This window comes from Convolutriloba macropyga, chromosome 1 (assembly GCF_964194025.1).
Source record: "Convolutriloba macropyga chromosome 1, txConMacr16.3, whole genome shotgun sequence".
In the NCBI taxonomy this organism is placed as follows: Eukaryota; Metazoa; Xenacoelomorpha; order Acoela; family Convolutidae; genus Convolutriloba; species Convolutriloba macropyga.
Genome location: NC_134468.1, coordinates 48,927,836 through 48,948,470, shown reverse-complemented (window position 1 = coordinate 48,948,470; position 20,635 = coordinate 48,927,836). Strand labels below are relative to the sequence as shown.

The 20,635-nt window shown below is 31.8% G+C and overlaps 2 protein-coding genes across 2 annotated transcripts in view; both read left to right on the top strand.

The window, feature by feature from the left end:
- LOC142339915 (uncharacterized) overlaps window positions 1–20,635 on the top strand; it is a 164,542-nt gene that overhangs the window by 108,388 nt on the left and 35,519 nt on the right. The gene's annotated exons all lie outside the window — the stretch shown is intronic.
- LOC142339865 (glyceraldehyde-3-phosphate dehydrogenase-like) lies at window positions 79–19,351 on the top strand. The gene is made up of 2 exons (XM_075390184.1): window positions 79–1,053; window positions 19,071–19,351. Exons 1-2 carry the CDS (start codon window positions 119–121, stop codon window positions 19,135–19,137), a joined length of 1,002 nt encoding a protein of 333 aa, XP_075246299.1. The 5' UTR covers window positions 79–118; the 3' UTR covers window positions 19,138–19,351.

Genomic DNA, 20,635 nt, shown 5'->3' with positions numbered 1-20,635 from the left:
TAGGACGTCTGCCCTGAAGTCTTCTACTAGTAGAGCAATTCGCCCGACGTTAGTTGCTTTTTTACGTAACTCAGGTTTTTTCAGATTGCTCTGACATCGTTTTCTTGATCTATCAAATATGGTGAAAATCGGAATCAATGGATTTGGTCGAATTGGGCGACTTGTCATGAGAGCCTCGACCGAACACCCAGAAGTTGAAGTGGTATCCATAAACGATCCTTTCCTGGACGTTAAATATATGGAATATATGTTTAAATATGACTCAACCCATGGACGATTTAAGGGTGAAGTTAAGGTTGCAGATGGCAAACTGGTTATCAACGGAACAGCGATTGCAGTTCACGGCGAAAGAGATCCTGCCAATATTCCATGGGGAACTGATGGGGCTGAATATGTGGTAGAATCGACTGGCGTTTTCACTACTATTGATAAGGCTAAAGCCCATTTGGCGGGTGGGGCGAAGAAAGTTATAATTTCTGCGCCATCTGCTGATGCACCTATGTTCGTCTGCGGTGTAAATGAGGACAAGTACGATCCAAGTATTGATATTTTGAGTAACGCTTCTTGCACCACTAACTGCTTGGCACCCCTGGCTAAAGTGATCAATGACAAATTTGGAATTGAAGAGGGACTGATGACGACTGTGCATGCCGTCACCGCAACTCAGAAGACAGTCGATGGGCCTTCCGGAAAGCAGTGGCGAGATGGACGTGGAGCCTACCAGAATATTATTCCGGCTTCCACTGGAGCCGCGAAAGCTGTTGGAAAAGTTATCCCAGAATTGAACGGAAAACTGACTGGAATGGCGTTCCGAGTACCGGTCCCAAATGTGTCAGTTGTGGATCTTACTTGCAGACTATCGAAGCCTGCATCGATGGATGAAATCAAGGCTACTGTGAAGGCCGCCAGCGAGGATCCAAAATTGAGCAAGATCTTGGCCTATACGGAAGATCTAGTTGTGTCTACTGACTTCCTCAGTGACACTCACTCGTCTATCTTTGATGCTGGGGCCTGTATTGCCCTCTCTCCAACTTTCGTTAAACTGATCTCGTGGTGAGTAAGCTTTTGATTCTGCTAAAGCAACCAGGGTCTTTCGGATTTGAGCACCATAATGATTTAATTCCCTCAATTCCAATCCCACAATTTTTGAGCACACCAAAATGATTCCACCTATAGTAATCCCAAAATCATAATCCCCAAAAAGTAAAAATTCGGCATATTGCATCATAATTAATGGATGCTACCAAAGTTAATAAGATACCAAAGCTACCAAAGTAGATGTTGCACGTGAAAAATAGTTTTACAAAAGAGGTACTGAAGAAGCAGTTTTGCTCGGCAATTTTGAGAAGGTTGGTGACAAAACAAACCGCCGCCCTCTAAAAACTACTAATGACGTGGCAAAAATTTGGGCAGTCTAGGTGTCCTAGAGCTTGGATGCAGGAGTAGGGAGCTCCTCAGAACGTAAATTGTTTTGTATTTTTTGGACTAGATTTTCTCTTAATTAGTTTATTTAGAACTATTCTATGGGTCCTGTTAAGACATTTTCGTCTTTTTCAGGCCAGCTTTTACTGAAATGAATCGGATAATTTTGGTAAATGTCCTTCGTGGGTAGTACCCGATGGAATAAGTAGCGTATCGCAAGGGCTCTGAAGAACAATTGATGGGTGAATACTCGAATACAACTGTAAAAAATGGAAAATTTTCAAATATTTTGGTTCGTTTCATTGGCGTTGTTTTTTAATTAATTTACCAAATGACTGCTTAATTTTCCAAATTAACTGATCAATTTTAGTTGACTGTCTTCAGCTGTTTGCAGCTGAGTGTTTTTTTACCCTGTGTTCTCTAAGTATATGTTCCACAATCCGTATACGTTTCGTCTCGAATAAGTATAAGTACGAATAAGTATAAGTACGAATAAGTATAAGTACGTATAAGTATACGTTTCTCCATACAAGCCAGAGAATCACTTCAAGATTGAGCAAACCAACCCTTACCAGTTCAAGAGCAATTCTATTAGTTGGTTTTAAGTCTTAAGTTAGCGGCTAATAGTCTTCAGTTAGGTAGTTGGCTTGGAGCTTTTACATAAGCTGATGCCAGAGTCTGTGTCCATGCTTAAAGTAGTGGATAAAACAAGGGATTCAACCACCAGTAAAATTTGTCCCTTTCTCCTAACGCTAATCGCGCATGTCGAATCGGGCCAAATTTTACTGTTTGTTGAATCCCTTGTTTTATCCACTACTATATTCACCACTATAAATACATATTACACGCATAATTTTGTGTACAAAAATGTACATAGCTAGTATAATTTATGCATTTCATACACTAATATCCAAAAGTTCTCAAAGCTAGTTTTAAGCCTAATTTCATATCTAATATGCCAAACTATACTGAAATAAATCAGGTTAATCATCTCACAAAGTTTTTTTAATAGAATCGGATGGACTGAAAATAACTCAAAATTGCTTGGAAATTGATAAGAAACAATTTTCTTTACTTGGACTTTACCCTTGGAAACGATTGATCTATGATGTCTAACAGAGTGATTCTATGTACCAGGGTACATTTTTTCGAGCCGAGTCTTGAGAGGTCTTGCTAAAAGGTTGACTCGCCTTTAGCACGCTACGGCAGTTTTGCTCGACCTTTCTTAATGGCAACTGTGGGGGAGGGTGCAACTAAAGAATGCTTGAACACTTAATTTTAATTATTAAGCTGACTGAACTCTTAATAATCCGGTGAATATATTAATGTATTAACACTAAGGATATCAATATTAATGTGTATCATTTGTAGGGATATCAATATCAATATTAATATTAAATATATTTCTCAATAACCAATCACTTGTTTATCATTTATGAAAATTGTAGTTCTGTCACGCACCTAGATTGTAGCTGGCTATCCTTCTGAACTTCAGCAAAAAACATTGTAAGGAACTTTTTCCATTCTGAGTAGTCTGTTGAGACTAGGATCCTGGGATAGCCTTCACACGCTTGAGAGAAGTTGATGTAACTCTGGACACTAGAGTAGGAATATCCTTTATCGTTCAGTAGTTTTTTCCAGGGAATATCCTTGTTTTCTTAATTTTGTTTCACTTTCCCCCATATGTATCCTCTGACAGAAATTGTCAGTAGATATAAACGATTCAGCTTTCCCTCCATGTTATTGACTGTAGTGAGATAAGACTCAAATTCACCGATATTGAATGAATTCCTGAGTTTATTGTGGAAAGATAAATATTCCGGCACATTCACTTCAAACTTTTCCAGTGTTTCCTGATGCTCGTAACTTAGTAGGTCCTTCTTGAACTTGGAGAGGAATAACTGGAAGAGTTCTGTTTTAAATCGTTTTCCAGTCTCACTTTCAAGTTCTGCGGTGTTGTCGGGTATGCATTTGTTCTCCTTACAAAATTTAATCATTTGAGTTAAATTAGTCAACTCGTTTAGATTTTCTTCAGATGAAGAAGTGCATGATAAAGCTCCAGTTATTAAAGTCTCGTCAAATGACGAAAATTGTTTAAAATTTTTCGCTAGTTTTTGTAGTGAAGTGAAACTCATGAATAGCCAAAAAGTGCCGTGGAGAATAAAGGTCCCCTCATGGAGAATTATTCTAGAACATTCTTTTTTCTAGAATATTCTGACATGATTTTTAACTTAAAATTAGTTATCCTTTCCCAAGTAATCACCTGTGTGAAAGTAAAGTAATATTTAAATCCTTCTGTTCAATTGAAATCTTTGTATAATTTATTAAAAATTAAATAAAATTTTTAAATACTCTACTAGCTAATTTTTAAGGGCATCATATATTCGAAATATTCACTTGTTTGATATCATTCTGTTAGTGGTGGTGGCTTTCTTTGTCAATGGTGGCGGACATTTTAGCATGACATGCACTTTTCATTCGATCTGCTAAGAAGTTACACTGATGTGTAATGCGATGTTAAACCAAGCTTATTGACTTCTTATACTATTAGTGGTTGCTAAATATGAAAGTGAACAAAAAGAGCACAGTCAAAAACACAGATCGGTGGAAACAGTGATTAGTGTTTTTGTGTCTTCTTGAATATTATACTTATAAACCTGCTCTCTGAATTGATTTCTAGTGTGACCATATCTATATCTATGAAGATAAATACATAGTCTACATTTCCTATTTCTAAATCTATATAATATATGTTTATAAATATTACACATACTACATGTTAGATATTGATCAGGATCAGAATAATGATATCCCAAATGTTCTATATAATCTTTCACTTTAACCATATTCTTACATACATAACGAGAATATTCTAATTCTTTACAATTATTACAACATTCTTTCCAAGGTTTATTTATACACTTATCGCATTTCAATTTCATTTTTCGAAAAATTATTTTTTGATTATTTCCCTAAATAAATACATCATGTCTCAACTAATACTAGTGTCATAAACTGCGATGTCTGTAATCTATCCTTTGAAACAAAGAAGGGCTTATACAATCATACGATCTCAAACATGCCCTCAATCATACGATCTCAAACATAAGGAACTATTGGAGAAAATGTTTGAGTCTGAAGGAATCTGAAGAAATCTGTTGGAGTCTGAAGAAATCTCGGAGAGGGTGTATAATTCGGATGAAGATGATTATGTTTACAAAACTAAAGTTAACACTAAGGATATTATTAAAACTAAATCTAAAGGGGTACCCCTACCCGAATACAACATCTACTCTAAAATTAAGTTTAAATGTAAAGAATGTCATGAAGAATTTAGGAATAAAATAGCTCTAATTACTCACTCATATAGTCATAATCGTAAGTATCTAGAAAACACAGAAGACTTCGATATAAACTCCAGTCAGAACATGAGAGAGTTTTATATTACAGATAAAGGTGGGAATTACATTGAAGATATAGATGAAGCAACTAATTACTCTTTAGAAGAAATTAAAAACTGTTACCAGTTCAGAAAAGTTAGAGTTTTAAATATAAGATCACAACCGAGTGTGAGTATAGGAAGAGAACCAAAGAAGAAGTTAAAACTACTAAAATATTTTTCAATACTGACTATATTATTAATAACGCAATATATGAAAATGGAGATTTAAAGTATTGGCTAGATAATGAAAAGGAAATATATGAAGGTTATGGTTATGATTTCGAGTTTCTTGGAATAAGAAGTATTAAGTTAAACATTGAACCAACCAAGGCATCTATTGGTAGTTAAGACTTACCGGCCGATCTCAAAAACTCTAAATCGATATTAAATATACGTAGTTGTAAATACAATTGCTTAAAACTAACTATAACTGCTTGGCTACATCCCGCCCCACACCATGCAACTCGAGAAAGTAAATATGTAAAGTAATTGAACCAAGACAACAACATGAAGATGATTTTGCTTATATATTAAGAATACAGAAATTGTATAATAATAATATTTGGGTATACACACCTTGTAGTGGGGGCAAAGTAGAATTGTTTAAACAAGTGGATGATTTTAATAAAGATAGAAAAGATGTAAGAATACTAGTTTGGAGTAATGGTCAAATAGAAGACTGTGCCCTAATAAAAAATATAGAAACCCTGTTAGATCGACCAAATAAAAATAACATTAAATATTATTATTGTGATAGGTGTACCTATTGGTTTAACTCACAAATTAAATATGATAAACACGAATGCAACAACTCATCCAAACCAGAGATTGTATGTCCTAAGAAAAAACATGTTACTTTTATAAATGAACACAAACGTCAGATAAAAAATATAACTGCCGATATAGAATGTTGCATTGTTGAGGTCTCAACTAATGATTTAAAATGTAATAGCTGAACATATTCCAATAGCTGTGGGTTACACCTGGCAAGGTAACTTTAAACACTACTTCGGTCTAGGCTGCATCAAAAGATTTGCTAGAGATCTATTAGAAATAGAACCTGGGAATAACTTCAAGCGCAACAAACAAATGATATTCACAGAAGATAAGTTATATCATGAAACTAATAACACTTGTCATATCTGCAGCAAAACATGTATTAATAAAGTAAGAGATCATTGTCATGAAACTGGTAAAAATAGAGGACCAGCATGTAAAATATGTAATCTAAGATACAAACAACAAAACTTCATTCAAGTAATATTCCATAATGGCTCTGGCTATGACTTCAACCTAGTATAAAGTGAACTCTTTAAACAGAATAATGATAAAAAAGCAGATAACATACCACTAGCTGCTGGTAAGTGTAAGATGTTTAGCATTGGTTGTCTCAAATTCTTAGATAGTTACAACTTCCTAGCTATGCCTCTAGATCAAATGGCAAAGATATACGGATGTAAAACAAACATTATATCCATATGAATACTTTGGTTTAGATGATTATGACAGCGAAGCTGCCAATGGTAGCAAAGCTACCTAGCAAGAAGCTATAGGTAATCTAAAAAGAGAAGACTTTAAATCTTCTCTACATAATAAATTCCCAACACAAGAAGTAGATTACTTTAATAATGAAAACAGTCATAAAACTGGAAAAGATCTAACTATAGAGTATTTACAGAATGATGTGGAAATATTAGACTATTGCATGAATGAATATGTTAAACAGCATGAAAGAATTCAAGCTCAATCCCCTACACTATGTAAGTCTCCCAGGTTATAGTTTTGATTGTTGGTTAATGTCAAGCGGTGTAACATTAGATACATTACAAGATAAAGAAATGCTAGATGATTTTGTTGGAGCAAAGAGGTGGTATATGTGGAATAATGGGTGATAGATATATAGATAACAGTGATGGTAACTCCATATGGTACATAGACGCAAACAACCTATATGGTTATGCAATGATGCAAAAGTTACCTCATAAGGACTTCCAATTTACTACTACTACTACTACTACTACTACTACTACTACTACTACTACTACTACTACTCTAGATACAATATTGAATACTCCAGATGATAGTGATCTTGTATACTATATAGTTTGTGATATTGATTATACTAATGAATGTAAAGAGAGAACAGAGCAGTTAGCACTAATGCCTAATAAGAGAAAGATAAATGATAATGAATTAGGTTACAGAGAAAGAGATGGAGGCAAGGCAAGATCAGAGAAATTAATCTTAGACCAAAACAACAAAACAGAATATATGTTTCATTATAGGATGTTAAAGTCCTATGTTAAGATGGGAGTAAAAGTAACTAAAATACATAGTAATTAAATTTAAACAAGATTATTTATGTAGATTTTATACAAAACAATACATAAAAGAGCAACAGCCAAAACTGAAGCAGAAAAGGATGTAAGGAAATTAATGAATAACTCATTATATCGAAGAATGTGCATGAATACTCTACACTTCTTTCAAAGCAAGTTCTTGCTTGAAGAAAAGATAATGAAAAGTGTAAGTAAACCAACATTTAAGAATATAACTAGATATAGAGATTTTAGCCAAATAGAATATATAAAGAAAAAAATAGAATATAGCTCACCTGTATATGTAGGAGTAACAATACTCGAACTTAGCAAAACTCTATTATATGGATACGGACAGTTTCGTATTAAGTTATAGTGAAGGTAAAGTTAGTGATGAGCATATAGACTTAAGTAATCTAGATCCCTGAACGAGCTCTGCTCGTGGCAAGCCAAGCGGGTTGCCTGATATACCTATAAAAACTAATAAAGTCCCCGGCAAGTTTAAGCACGAGCTGGGGAGTAGGATTATTGAGGAATTTATAGCATTGTCCCCCAAAACATAGCTTCAAAAATTATCCTAAAAACACTAAAGAAAAAGGAATAAAGAAGCATAATAATGCTAGGCACATAGATTATTATGATGCATTAATGAATAATACACAGAGAACAGTAGATGAATGTAGAATACAAAAAATTGGCGATAACATAACAACAACAAAAACAAGTAAGATTAGTTTAAATTTATTTGCTGATGAAAGGTTTTATGTAAACAATATAAAAAGTTATCCTCATGATGAGAATCTATCTATTCAAAAGAGATTTAATAAAAAAGATCTGCGAAGCAGGTTCCCTGATTAATACTACTCCAATAGAGCTAATAATAAAATTAGGGTTAGATGTAAGTAAAGAATCATTAGAATCGTTCATAGATAATATTAAAGAATTAACAATCAATGATGATAGAAAGTTAATCCTTGCCGCCATTACACTATATAATGATTTATTATAATTGTAAAAAATGACTAAACTAGAAACACTTATAGAATTAAATAATCTAGAAAAACAAAACAGAAGAAATCGATTAGAAGATAAATTAAAACAACAGGAATATTATGGTGAAATAGAGTTATTTGATCCTTTAACTAAAACACTAAATGCAAACAATGAACACAATCTAGCATTAAGTGAACAAACATTGAGAGCAATAGATTGGCAAAATCAAGAGTTAGATAAACAAACTAAGATGATCCAGCAAGCTGGTTTCCAGATCGGTGAAACCGCTTCACGGATGGGTGAAACTGCTTCGCAGATCCAGGAAGCTGGTTCCCAGATCGGTGAAAACACTTCCAAGATTAATGAAACGCTAAAGGGGACTATAAAGGCAACTCAAGATATTGCACCAGTTTTTGTTGATACAAAGACAGCCAAACTTCTTCATGACATGGGGGCTCAAACTAATCCTCAATTAAAATTAGAACTCGTAGATTTACCTAGGAGATATAAAATGAATGGTGTTGATATAACTCTAGAGCAGGGTTCATTTTTAGTTAGGGATAATGTATGAGTTTTCAGAAGGATTTACTGATTTTCTTACTAAATCAAATATAACATATAATGATAATGTTGGAAGATGAAAACAAAATTAAAAGGTTTTTAAAGGATATTAAATATGATTTAGTAAAAAGGGTATAAGAAAAGCGCTAGATATAGAACAATAAAACGTATAATAGGGATAAGAGATGTATATGGTAGGGGATTAAATAGCAACCCTAACCAACAAAGTTGCCACCACTACGTGGATCAGGGAACCTGCTTGGCAGATCCAAATAGTTTAATAGAAAGATTAAAATTATTAATACTAGAAACAAAAGCTGGTCATGATGGATTATATGATGAAATGCTAGATATATCTAAGCAACTATTATCTATGAATTTTATTAATAAAGAGCAACTAGATAATTTTGATTTTAACTATGGTAAATAATGATAGAAAAACAACAAACACAACTAGCTAAAGAAGTATTCAGTCCTCGAATAACAAAGTTTGGAAGAGAAAGAATAATACCATTGTATAAAGATGAAACATGGTCAGCTGATTTAATTGATAAGTCATCTCTAAGTAAATACATAATAATTCTAAGTTTATATTAACTGTTAGATATATTCACAAAATATGCATGGACTATTCCATTAAAGAATAAATCTGGTTTATCTATAACTAATGGTTTTAAAATAGTATTAAGTGAACATCCACAAGGTGGCTCTGAACCTAGAAAACCAGAAAAGTTATGGGTAGATAGAGGTATTGAGTTTTACAATAAAACATTTAAATCTTTACTTAAAGAATATGAAACAAAACTATATTCTACTTAGTGATTTAAAGGCTGTATTCATAGAGAGATTTAATAGAACATTATTACACATAATAAATAAACCTATGTTCATCAATAGCAATGGTAATTGGGTAAATATAATAAATGATGCTGTTGTAACATATAACAATAACATTCACTCAACAAATTAATATGACACCAGTTGATGCTTCTAATAATCCTGATAAAGTTAAATACACTTTTAGTTTTAAGAATATTAAACCTAAACTTAAAGTTGATGATTATGTTAGAAATGTAGATAAACGTAATATCTTCTAAAGGTTACACTTCTAATTGGAATAGAGAATTGTTTAAAGTTAATGAAGTTCTAAAAACACAACCACCAACATATAAAATAGAAGATGTTAATGGAGAAATAATAGAAGGTAAATATTACGAACAGGAAATATTAAAATCCGAGTTTGACTTTGAATCTAATAATGAAGTTTTAGAATCATTAAATATAAATCTTTCTGTAAACAAATACAAAGATGACAAGAAACAGATTCAATCAGGCTAAACATCAATGGCGAAGCATGACCGGAGGTCCATCGGTGAACCCGCTTCTCGGATCAACATCAGCAAACAACTTAACACTATGTAAGGCTCGTGGGTTATTCCTAGAAGATAATGATAATATTGATATGAAGGATACCTATAAAATTACAATTGTAAATCCTCCGATAGATGAAAAAAATGTTGTTAATAAAGAGTATTGTGACATTAACTTATTATCCTCATCTAATAAAATAGACATTTTACGTCGAAACATATCTGAACTAAGAAAGGGTGACTTTGATAAAGTTACAACTAAAACATTACAACTAAATGAAACACAAGTTAATGAAGAACTAATGAGTTTATTGAATCAACAAATGAAGTCAGAATTGCTTAGGTTTTGTAATAAAGTTGCTGCAGATACTATCTCTAAATATAATCAATTAAAACAAGAATTTGATAATAATAAGTTTAATCAGAATATCACTAACATACAACTAGATGAAACGTTTACTACTGGGCTAAAAGAATTTAAAGAACTTAATAAAAAGACTAATTCTTTTATAGATGAAGCCCTTTTAAAGAATAAAAGGACAATAGTACAATATATAATTGCTATACTTTTACGAAGTACGTTACTTGATAATAAAGAACAAGAAAGTCTAGAGAAGCATTATGGTTTTAAACAAGATATAACGAAAGAAATAAAGAATTTTTTTAAATTAAAATAACCGAAACTATGACTAACCCAACAGCACCGAGTGAGAGATTACTATATCCCAACTTGTCAACCGTTAATGAACAATACATAAACGAAAAGATTCAAGCTAATAATGAATTTAACAACAATATTAACATTATAAAAGATATTAGAAATTATTATGAAACTGAAACTAATAACTATAATAAGAAGTTAAGTAGATATAAGAATTATATTAACGTAGTTGAGATAACAGAAATAGTATTATCATCTATAGCAACAACTGCAACATCAACCTCAGTTGAATTAACAGGTATAGGATTACCTTATTCTATACCAACAGCTTTTGCTACGGCAACTGTTTGTGGTTCATTATCAAAAACAATTAATACTAAAATTAGAAATAAAATTATAAAGTATTTAAAAATGTATATTTTAAGTAAACAGTTTAGTGACAAGTTTAGTAGACTATATACTAAATCAATGAATGATAATAAAATAGATAATGATGAGTATGATGAATTAGTTAAGGTATATGAGTATTATAAGAAGAACAAGAAAAACAAGCTGAGTGTTTTTTAAACTAAAGTTGTTAGTGTTTAGTTATAATAATGTATTTAGTAATAATAATATTAGTATTAATATTTATCAATAATCATAAACATAATATAAATATAATCATAATCATAAACATAAATAAAATATAATCATAATCATAAACAGAATCATAAACATAATATAATCATAATCATAATCAAACAATTATCTCTTCTTTGTGCCTAAGTATAACCCTCTTCCTTTTTGTACTAACTTTATACCTTCACCAGTAGTTGCAAATTTAATTAAATCAGGTGTGGCTGATAAAGCAGCTCTAGGGTTTCTAGATGCGGCTGCACTTCCTATGTTGCTTGCTATTTCTAATGCTCTTACTGGATTATTGGCAACCTTCTTTCCAAAATTAACTGTAGCCCTACCAACACTTTTTAAAGAAATCTTTTAATCCCTCAGCTTCTATTGTTGCATCCCTGACAGTCATTGACTTATTTCTCTTACACTTAACACAATTACCCTTTAACATTTTAGTACCTTTTGAAGTAATAAAACCTCTTATGTTATTAGTACCACTATAATGTCTACCTCCAACACAATATGAATTAGTTTTTTAATAGGCTCATTTCTATATAAAAAATAATGGAATTTAAAAAGTATAATCCTTTTGTTGTTATTCAGCCTAAGCCCAAGGTTAGGCCCAAGGCTAAGATTAAGCTTGAAGCTAAGGGTCTATCTCTAAAAAAGAAATTAGATGTTATTTATGCTAAGGGTTTTGTTAAGACTAGTAGGAAATAATGACAAGGACTATAGTTATAGTTATAACTATGACTTAATTATAACTAAGACTATGTCTCTGAGATTATATCAACCATCTTATTACCATCACTATTCACAGTAATAACCTTTCTAGTTAATAGTAATGCATGACATATAACATCTGCAATTGCAGCACTAAATTTAAAATTAAGTTGTATTGGTTGTGGACCTATATGATCACTTTGATATCTGGTATCAAATACATATTCTCTTTAAAAGCCTCATTATAATTATTAGTACCATAATTATTATTCATTCTATCCTCAGGATAAAACTCGCTACCAATCTTACAATAACATTCAGTAACATTCATTACATCAAATGTACTTGCATCATGAGTTTGTTCATCAACATTATTATTTTCAAAACCAACTATTATATATTGTGGTCTTTCCAAACCACTTTCCATACCTAGATCAAACAAGAAGTTAGTAGCATTGGGCACATTTTTATAAAATGTCTGTCTTTCATAATAACTAAAGTCTACATTATTCTTTTTATTTAAACCCTTTTACACAATAATTCTGTCATTACTAGGATCAATACTGGGCACACACCATGATATATCTCTAATTTCTATATTACCATCATTAGCAAATGCGCCAGGATTAGCATTAACTCTAAATAGAGCTCTATCATTTATTTCTTATTAATATTAGTTTAAATCCTAAACCATCTATAATCTTTTCTAAATCATTTATGAAACCAAATAGATCACTCATCTTAATCATCATTTACATATGACCTCGTTGTGCAGCAATATGGTCACCTTTAAGTTGACTATCTCTATTGCCTTGATTTCTAACAAAACCACTCTCATATTCATCACCAATACTAGTTAATAACTTATACATCAATAGATTAGGATGACAATGATCTATATATTCAATAGTCCTACCACCACTAGTTTCAAGTTTAACTGAACTAAACAACGCCATCATACCATAATTAACTAGTATGATATTAGCATCATTAGCAAATACACCACCAGCATAATAATATTGGTATTAACCGTATTCATTGTTGCCAGATTATTTGGTTTATATTTTATAATCTTACTTTTATCATTATTATAACCATAAGTTGTATCCAAATTAAAATCCTTTTTTATAAGATAAAAAATGACTGATCCACGAAGGGGCTTCTCCGATAGTTTAAGCTTAAGAACTGCAAAATATACATGAAGCTTTAACTAAAACTAAAGAAGAGCATACACTTAACTTTAGAATGATAAAGCCAACAGAAAAGTTTAACTTCAGTGAACCTATATTTATCAAAATTAGGTTTAATTAGATTATCTGTTTATAATTCGGTGTTTAATGTGAATAGGAGGAACAATCAATTCATATATGATATCAAGGGTGAAACATGGTCAGATACCCGTGTTTTAGCTATTATACCAGGAGCATATGAATTATTCGAAATAGCAGAATTAATAAAAGAAGAAACTAATGGTAATGTTATAATAGAATCTGATAAGAATACCATGAGAAGTTTAATGGAAGTAAAACAAGGTGCAATTAACTTTGACATAGAAATTTCAATAGCCCCAATATTAGGCTTTAGAAAAATAGTATATGAACAAGGTAAATATACATCTCAGAAAATTGTTGATATTATGGGTTTTAGTACTATTAACATTCATTGTAATGTGATATCTGGTGTTAAAGATAATGGGAATAACACAGGCATACTATATACTTTTACTCTAACAGAACCACCAGGCTATCTAAAAAATATTATACCAACTAATGTCTTATATCAAAATATAACTATAAAGATAGAATAGATTATATAGAGTTTCATATTAAAGATGAGCATGGAAGACCTATAGACTTTAATGGTGATGTATTAAGTTTTACTTTACATCTGACGTAGTCAGCAACTTCTCGTTGATCTGACGTAGTCAGCTGACAAAGGTCCATCTGTGTTAACACAGCAACTTCGTTGATCTGGTGTAGATATAAACTTAAACTAAACTACAAAACTCTCCGATACCAATTAATTCTTAGTTTACCATTAATATTTTTATTTTTAGTTATATCAATTACAATATAATTATAAGGCTCTTTCCATAACTTATTACATATATTAGCAAAATCATTATAACTAAGTTCAACATTAATAGTTAAAGAAATCTTGATATATGGATGCTAGGACTTTACCTCTCTGTTCAAATAAAATAAACAGATTACAGTTCTCTCGAACACTCTGCCTATCCAGAGAGAACAGGTTTTGATTAAGATATATCATTTTGCTATTATTATGTCTACCTCTACAAAAGTATTCATTAATAACTGGTTCTTTGGCTCTAACATCATCGAATATTATTAGTTTCTTTGTCTTTGGGTAGTTTATCGGGAGATGGTAAATCTTTTATATCTTTAATAAATTCTATAATTGCTTTGGGGTTTATTCTTTCTAATCCATTGTATTGATCACCAGTAGGTCCAATGATGTATAGCTTATCAAAATATATACTAAGCTAGAATTAGTTTTTTTATTAAGAATGTCTTACCACATTCACTAGGACCAGATATTATACATCTAAAGTTATCTGGGAATGTGGCTTCAGTAATTATATCATCATCATTTAGCCATGATTGTAGATCTTCATTTGTGTTTATAGAAGTATTGTTACTAAGACATTCTTTGTTGGTAGGTTTACCCTTTTGATAGGACTTCGTGCATCCGGGAACCGGTTCCACCGATGCTTCGCCATGTTTTTCATCAAATTGATATATAACATTATCATTAACGTTATCATTATCATTAATATCATCATTATCATTAACATTATTAGCAAAGCTACTTCGTAGATCATTATCAATAACATTATAATTAACATTATCTTTATCCTTAACATTATCATTAACATTATTAGCAAAGCTACTTCGTAGATCATTAAAATCATCATCATCATTAACATTATTAGCAAAGCTACTTCGTAGATCATTAACATTATCATTAACATTAGCATTACAACCTAAACAAAAACTCATTATACATTCCTGGATTTTTACATTGATTAACTAGAATATTCAAAGCACTTTTAATTCTAAATCCTCTATCAATAAGATAGATCATATATAAACAATAAGCCCCACAATAAGATTCATCATGTTGTTTTCTCTCATTAGAGCCTAGATCAACATATTCTTCTAAAAATAATGTTGGGGTCTCAACGCCAAAACTATCAAAGTAATACACAGGACCGCCTTTTCTTATAACTAAAACCCAATGTGTACCATCAGTTGGATGTAGATTGACAATAATGTTGACGTTAGGTTCACTTGTGTTATCTGGAGTTTGATCTCTCATTACAATTTCAGTTGGTGTTAGACTTATATCATTACCTATATCTTTTATTCTGATATCACTCATAGCATTATTATCAATATTAAATTTATTATTGAATTCCTCAAAAGTTAGGATAAGAATTTTTATATAATAAATTTCATGGATAAAGGTGGTATACTTTTTTCTTATTATAATTGGAATTTGTTTTTTATTATATGATTCAATACCAAGTAAATATTCAAAACTAGAAGAAAGCTTTGGTGGATTTATGAATCGGAGTCTAGTTAGAATTGAATATGAAAAGTCACCATTACATACTATTGTTTATGGTGGAACTGGTACAGGGAAAACATTTTATTAGACAATACTTGAAATTATATTCAGTCCAAAACCAAGACGAAAAACAAGACCAAGCTAAAAATATAGTTATAGTGTGTAAAGGTGACAGAGACTGGATAGATCCCGAGTCTATTTATACTGGGTTTGATAAATGTGATATATGATCACAAAAAATAATATGCATAAATTTCAAAGTTGTGTAATATTACTTGATATGGGTGATAGGTTAAATAAGGATTTAGCTTATTATTTTACTGAAGGAAGACATTATAATCTTCCAATGATTGTAATGTGTCATAAACCAGCTCAAATAATTAATGCAGCAAGAATGAGTTGTGATACTATTTATTTAACAACTTATAATGGACCTGATCTATTTAAAAACTTTAATGAGATATATAAATGTGAACATGAATTTAGTAAAATAATTAGTGAGTTAAATAGTAACCATTATAGTCGTACAGATGGAATGTCAAATGATCTTCGTTGTGGTATAATTAAATATAAGAAGGAAAATATTTTTATTATTATTAATAGTAATAGAACAAAGATTCATGATTCAAGAGTTGGTTTCCTTGATTTAAAAGCTCTTAGTTTAAAAGATGAATTAGAAAGAGAAGATATAAATAAACTTATAGCATATATGAAACCAATCATGATAAATGCTACAGATAGAAATGTTATTAATCATAACTATATATTTTATTTTAATAAACTGCTTAAATTAAATAACATTAAAATGCAGAATGATGTTCTAACTAAAGAAATGATTATGGGAAAGGTTACAAAAAGTTTATCAAATATTGGTGGAATTATAAGCTCAGGTTTAATTATATTTAGTTATGTTTATCCTGATATAATATCGAGAAATGCTGGGAGTGTAGCAATGGGAGCAAGCACAATGTTGAGTAGAGTAAATACATTGGTTAACGTTGGATATGGAGAAGAGTTGGATAATGATTCACGAAGTGGCTTTGCCAATCTGCGAAGTAGCTTTGCTGATAGTGAAACATGGGCAAAGCCCAATCTGCGAAGCAGTTTGGTAAACCACGAACAAAATTCGTTCACTGATCTACGAAATACAATACAAGAAGAATATATAGACGACGAGGATGGGACTTTAAATAGAAAGGGGGGAAAGTTTTAACCAGACTATATGGAAATAATGAAGAATTTAGAGGAGATTATAAATTTTGTTAGAGATAAAAAAGAATTAGACCTTGAATTGATTTTAGATGAGAGATGTAAAACTAATACACTCAATACGTTAGGAAATAAATATTTAGCAGAGTGTATCACATCTAAAGATAATACTAAAGATTTGAAATCATGGTTAAATATTACCCCAGAAATGATAGGTAAATATTAAAGTTTACCCTATTATAAATGCTTTTCAAATGTTTAGAGTGTAACTATAAATATGGAAACATTGCTGTTTTAAAATATCATTATGAATCATGTCATAAAGATAAAACTGATAAATGTATGTGTGGTAATATAATACTAAGTGGTATTTGTGCTAATAATTTTTCTCCAGGGGGTTGTTCTTTAAAAATTAAATCTAGTTCTAGCTCTAGTTCTGGTTCTAGTTCTGGTTCTATCTATGACTCTAACTCAGATCCTAACCTTAACCCTAACCTTAACCTTAACCCTAACTTTAAAACAGAAATCTTAATTAGAAATTGTAATAAATGTAATTATGTAAAACCATTAACTGATTTTGATGAGAGTAAGTATACGTGTAGAAGTTGTTTGTTAATTGTCCATATTGTACTTCTGTTGTGAGATATGATGGGATACGGGCTCATGTAAAGAAACAACATCCAGATAAAGAATTAACTAGAGGATTTAGTAGAAATTTAACAGATCAGTGGAACTGGTTCCCAGATCTGTTATTACCCAAACTGGGGAAAGTTGTTCGTGTAAGTATTATAATTATGTATCATTTCTTATGAATAATGGAATAAATATAGAAAAAGTAAAAGAATATAAATTTAATGAAGAGTATAGATAATTTAAAATAAAAAATATAGAAAAATAAAATAAACATCAAAAAAGAGTGATTCGCTCTTAAAGAGTGAAAAAGAGTGATCTCCCTACTCAGGAATCACCCCGTAAAGAGTGAATCGCTCTTAAAGAGTGAAATGTAAATTTTGCTTTGATTTTTTTAATTTTTTATTTTATTTTTTAATAATTGATTTTAGTAGATAAAACAAGGGAATCAACAAACAGTAAAATTTGGCCCGATTCGACATGCGCGATTAGCGTTAGAAGAAGGGGACAAATTTTACTGGTGGTTGATTCCCTTGTTTTATCTACTACTGCTTAACGGTTGTGTTGGTGAAACAAGGATGTAAAAGTCAATGCTGCACGTTGATAAAGTTCAATTTTGTGAGAGTAGAGAACTTCAATTTTTAAGATGTAGGGTCACTTATTTTAAAGACGTGGGTTTGAAAATTAATCGTTATGAGAGGAATTAATTTGCGCTGCGGTTGTTTCGATTCAATTTTTGGCCACAACCTAAATCTGACTCGTTAATTGATTATCAGAAATGTTGCTTGACATTTTGAAACTAATGCGACGTTTTTGCATTTAGGCTTTTATAGTAGTTTTACGAGCCCATGGGCGTTTGATTGGTTGAAGTTAGTCGCCTCCTTGAATAAAGTTGTTCTACTTCAATATCCTAATGTAATAATTCTGACTTGAACTATTCTGACGTAATAAAAAAATTAATAAAGTAACTCCAAAAACTGCCTCGCCATTCCTTGCTGAAAAACACCTGAAATATTGCATGCAAAACATGACAGGCAAGCAAGAATTTTCCTAAATAAAATAGTAATTATAATGTTAAACCATTTTATCAAGGAAATTTTTGCTTGCCTGTCACTTTATGCGTGCACTACTGTTACATTAGTAATGACTCAAACTATCCAACAGCGAATTCAACAACACTTCGATTCTTAAACCAGGTGAGCAATATGAACATGTGCGTTGTACTTTTGAGGATACAAATGTTGGCAGTAAATCATGTCTTTGGCCTCGGTCGTCTCTAAGCGGTCTTTTGTGCGGATATTTTGTAGCCGTCTACCAGCTATGCTCGTATTTGTTCATCCAAGACTTCTGTTGCCCCTTGGGGAAAAAATTTTCCCCTTGACGTAGTGTATTAAGTAGAAGTTGAAGATCCGAAGTTCCAAATTTTTTGGCATAGAATTGATATACAGGCAGGTTTTTAAAGTAAATTGATGAGCCAATAATGGTACCGAGAAAAAATTAACTGTTGGAAGTTTGAGTGAAATGTTTTGTTTATTTAGGTACGACAATGAATACGGATACAGTCACCGTGTGGTTGACTTGATCAAGAGCATTGCCGGAAAATGAGCTGAAAACTTATCTGCATGACCAACACAATAGCCTAACGGACAATTGGTGCACTGATTTTCACATATAGAATTCAAGTAAATGACTTACTGAAATTTGATTAACTTGACCTAAAGTACTGTAAAACTAGAAACAAAGGTAAATTGTAACTAGCACATTAATTTGTAGCGTATTGCTATACGTGATCAATGATTAACTTGATATTCCACTGTCATTTTTAGCCGCCGCAAGAGAAGTGTATTCAACCATCAATAACGAACTGCGATGAACTAGCTACTTTTGATATTTTGATTGACTATTTAAATTAAGACGTGTAAAAGCTAATCAATTTGGGTTGTCTAAGGGGGTGATTGCTTCGGTTCTCTCATACGTCCTGTTGCTCGTGTAATTTTTCTTACCAATGTGTCAAAATGATTGGAGTTCTCACCGAGAAAGAACATGTATAAGGCATAAAGCCTATATGGCCGGGAAGACTTCTAAATTTGAGGATTAAAGTTGCAATTTGCCAAATTTGGAGCATAGCATTGTCCATATCATTTGAGTTCTGTTCGTAGCGTAAATGTTGAGCTGAAATTCTTTTTTGCTTCGTAGAAAGTGCTTAAAGTTTTTGGCGAATGTTGCTTGTCACCGACCATCTATCCACCCAAGCATTCAAAAAGATTGAAAATAAAAATGTTTGCAAAATGTGTTCTTTCATCGAGCAAAAGTTTTGCACTTTCATCTGGAACATTCTTCGACTTCGTGAGGTTTACTTATTCACGCTTGAGTTCAATAAGTGCACTAAACGAAGTTTGTAACCAATTATATTAGTCCTGTTTGTCATTTTTTATGCGATTTTCGCTTGACCGATTTTTCGTCTGACGCTTTTCGTCCTCAAAAACGGGATAAACAGGTAGCGCACAGCGGGCATTCAGTGCTCTTAGAGCCTTTCAGCTATGTTTCAGCTCAAACTGTTTTGTAGACTTATGATGTGACTTATGATGTGAAGGGCGGTTCTTAGAGATTGAAGGAAGACACCCCCACTGTTGACCCCCCAATATTGCCCAACCCCCCCCCCCCCCCACCGCGATGTCGCCCCCCCCCCACTCCACTGTTGACCACCCCCACCCTCCCCCATCAACCCCCCCCCCCCCCCCCTATAATCACGCAATTTTATACTAATTTTCACATTCTTTTCAAGCTTTTTGAAAATTTTTTGTCAGTTCAGTTTTGTCAGTTCTTTAAGCCATAGATGTCAAAAAACTCACTCTAGGGCTTGATAATAGGTTACTGCATAGTTTCTAGCAGTAGTGGAATGGTTTCAAAATTTTAACACGATTTTTAGCATTTTTTTGACAAAACGTCCAATTTTTTTTTTCATTTGTTATTTTTCATTCAAGTTTCTCCAGACCCAGGGGTCAGAAAACCTCCTTAGGGGTTTGAAAATAACTTACTTAGAAGTTTTTATGGACCATGAAATATTTTTCAACTTTTTAATATCACAAATTTTGGCAGTTTT

Bases quoted from the DNA above. Each gene is read 5' to 3' on its own strand.
- LOC142339865 (XM_075390184.1), top strand. From the start codon at position 119: ATGGTGAAAATCGGAATCAATGGATTTGGTCGAATTGGGCGACTTGTC. The intron at 1,054-19,070 runs GTGAGTAAGCTT...TTGTTTATTTAG, and splicing joins TTCGTTAAACTGATCTCGTG to GTACGACAATGAATACGGAT.